The sequence below is a fragment of the Camelina sativa genome, chromosome 4 (assembly GCF_000633955.1).
Source record: "Camelina sativa cultivar DH55 chromosome 4, Cs, whole genome shotgun sequence".
NCBI lineage: Eukaryota > Viridiplantae > Streptophyta > Magnoliopsida > Brassicales > Brassicaceae > Camelina > Camelina sativa.
Genome location: NC_025688.1, coordinates 26,971,127 through 26,973,465, shown reverse-complemented (window position 1 = coordinate 26,973,465; position 2,339 = coordinate 26,971,127). Strand labels below are relative to the sequence as shown.

Below are 2,339 nucleotides of genomic sequence, written 5' to 3'. Positions count from 1 at the left end.
TGTTGGCATGATATGTTTGATGCCATACGTCAGGCGAGGCGATTAATTTATATCACAGGTTGGTCAGTGTGGCACAAAGTTAGGCTGGTTCGTGATAAAGTAGGTCCGGCATCAGAATGTACTCTTGGGGAGCTCCTAAGATCAAAGTCCCAAGAAGGCGTGAGAGTCCTGCTGTTGATTTGGGATGACCCAACTTCACGTAGCATCTTGGGTTATAAAACAGTAAGTTACACACACCCTCTGGTTTCTACTGCACTTGCTTTTTGTTTAATATATTGTGTTCTATTTCATATTTAGTTGTGGAAGTCGGAATATATATAGAGTTTCATTAATCGATTGCTTTGGTTTCATGATATTTCTTCATTTTCATAGTAACAATTTTTCTTATAACTCATTAAGCCATATTAAATTGAAATTCAGTATTCTATAGATTGGAGAAGCCTTATTCATGTAGTAACTACTACTTCATTATGAGATATGTACTTAGTCTATTTGGCAGGGCTTGTCTTTATTAATTTTAACTTTTGACTCAACTTGTTTACCTGAACAGGATGGAGTTATGGCAACCCATGATGAGGAGACACGGCGTTTTTTCAAGCACTCCTCAGTTCAAGTCCTGCTCTGCCCACGAAATGCTGGAAAGCGACATAGTTGGGTCAAGCAGAGGGTAAAGTGGCACTTCCTTTGTCCTCTTTTTTTGAATTAGGTGTCCGGCTTCTAATTAAATTTTAGTCTATCAGGAAGTTGGGACAATCTATACACATCACCAAAAGAACGTAATAGTGGATGCCGATGCTGGTGGTAACAGAAGGAAAATTGTAGCTTTTGTTGGTGGTCTTGATCTGTGTGATGGCCGATATGACACTCCTCAACATCCTTTGTTTAGGTCACTACAGACAATTCATAAAGATGATTTCCACAACCCCACTTTTACGGTACAGTTTCTTAATATTGCGTAGCTTTCTTGGCAATACTTAGTAATCGGTTACCTTGAACGGTAGCTAGGAGCCATATTTGTTCTTTCTATGGCAATATGATATTTAACTTGTTTGAATGGTATTGTTTGACATTGATTTATTTAGTTTTTTTTCTGGCTTCATTTTTTTTGTTTAACTAGATTATGCAAACAATTAGCGAATTGCTTATTATTTCAGTAGCCGTGCTTTTTTTTTTGTTGAGATCTTCTTGTCTTCCAAAGTTTTTTCAACTTTTATTTGCCATTTGTAAATATCAAAGAATTGTTGAGCTCTGACATTGATAACGATCTGGTAATGAGCTAACACCTTAATTTGTGTACTAAAAATGTTATTACTTCGACAGGGAAACCTTTCAGGATGTCCAAGAGAGCCTTGGCATGACTTACACAGTAAGATCGATGGCCCAGCTGCGTATGATGTACTGACCAACTTCGAGGAGAGATGGTTGAAAGCTGCGAAGCCTAGCGGGATCAAGAAGTTTAAGACTTCCTATGACGATGCGTTGTTAAGGATCGATAGGATTCCAGATATATTAGGAGTTTCTGATACTCCTACTGTTAGTGAGAACGATCCTGAGGCTTGGCATGTTCAGGTAATAACATCAAAACTGTTACTGTCTGTAAGAAGACCGTAGTGATTGAGCGTTTTATGAAGCCATTATTTAAGATCTTACGCCACTTTTTAGCATTGCATGTTAGTTAGAGATGAATAGAAGTACTTGATGAACATTTGCTAATTAGTGTCTAGACTCATTTAGCAACATATCGTCTGACACCAATTTCCTAGTACCGATTCTTCTCTTAAACTCTAGCCATTGATATGAAAGAGATCCTTCTGGATAGCCTTTATATAGAGGTTACGTTGAGATTATTCTATTCTGTAGAGTTGGTGAAAGGTGTCATATTATAATAGATCATGCAGAGTTTGGATTTTGGTCCAAATCATTGACCTGGACAATTATTTCTTTATAGTAGGAATATATTTGCGGTTCATATTACGCAAGCTAAGCTGATGTGTTTCGGGTTTGATACAGATTTTCCGTTCGATCGACTCAAACTCTGTGAAAGGTTTCCCAAAGGATCCAAAAGATGCTACGTGCAAGGTGACTTGAAAAAGCAAAGGAATCTTTAGCTATCATTATGTTTCGGTGTCAGAAAACTAATCCATGAAAAGATTTTTGTTTTGGATAGAACTTGGTGTGTGGGAAAAACGTGCTGATTGATATGAGCATACACACAGCGTATGTCAAAGCCATTCGTGCTGCCCAACACTTCATTTATATTGAGAATCAGTATTTCATTGGGTCATCCTACAACTGGAATGCGCATAAGGACATAGGTTTGGTTATATGTCTCTGCTCCT

At 37.8% G+C, this 2,339-nt stretch overlaps 1 protein-coding gene across 1 annotated transcript in view; it reads left to right on the top strand.

Annotated features, from left to right (window-relative positions):
• Positions 1 to 2,339, top strand: part of LOC104782701 (phospholipase D beta 1) — a 9,445-nt gene that overhangs the window by 4,554 nt on the left and 2,552 nt on the right. The window contains exons 3-6 of the mRNA XM_010507707.2: positions 34 to 222; positions 551 to 667; positions 741 to 935; positions 1,321 to 1,504. Of these exons, the coding sequence (XP_010506009.2) occupies positions 34 to 222; positions 551 to 667; positions 741 to 935; positions 1,321 to 1,504 (685 nt within the window). The remainder of the gene's footprint in view (positions 1 to 33; positions 223 to 550; positions 668 to 740; positions 936 to 1,320; positions 1,505 to 2,339) is intronic.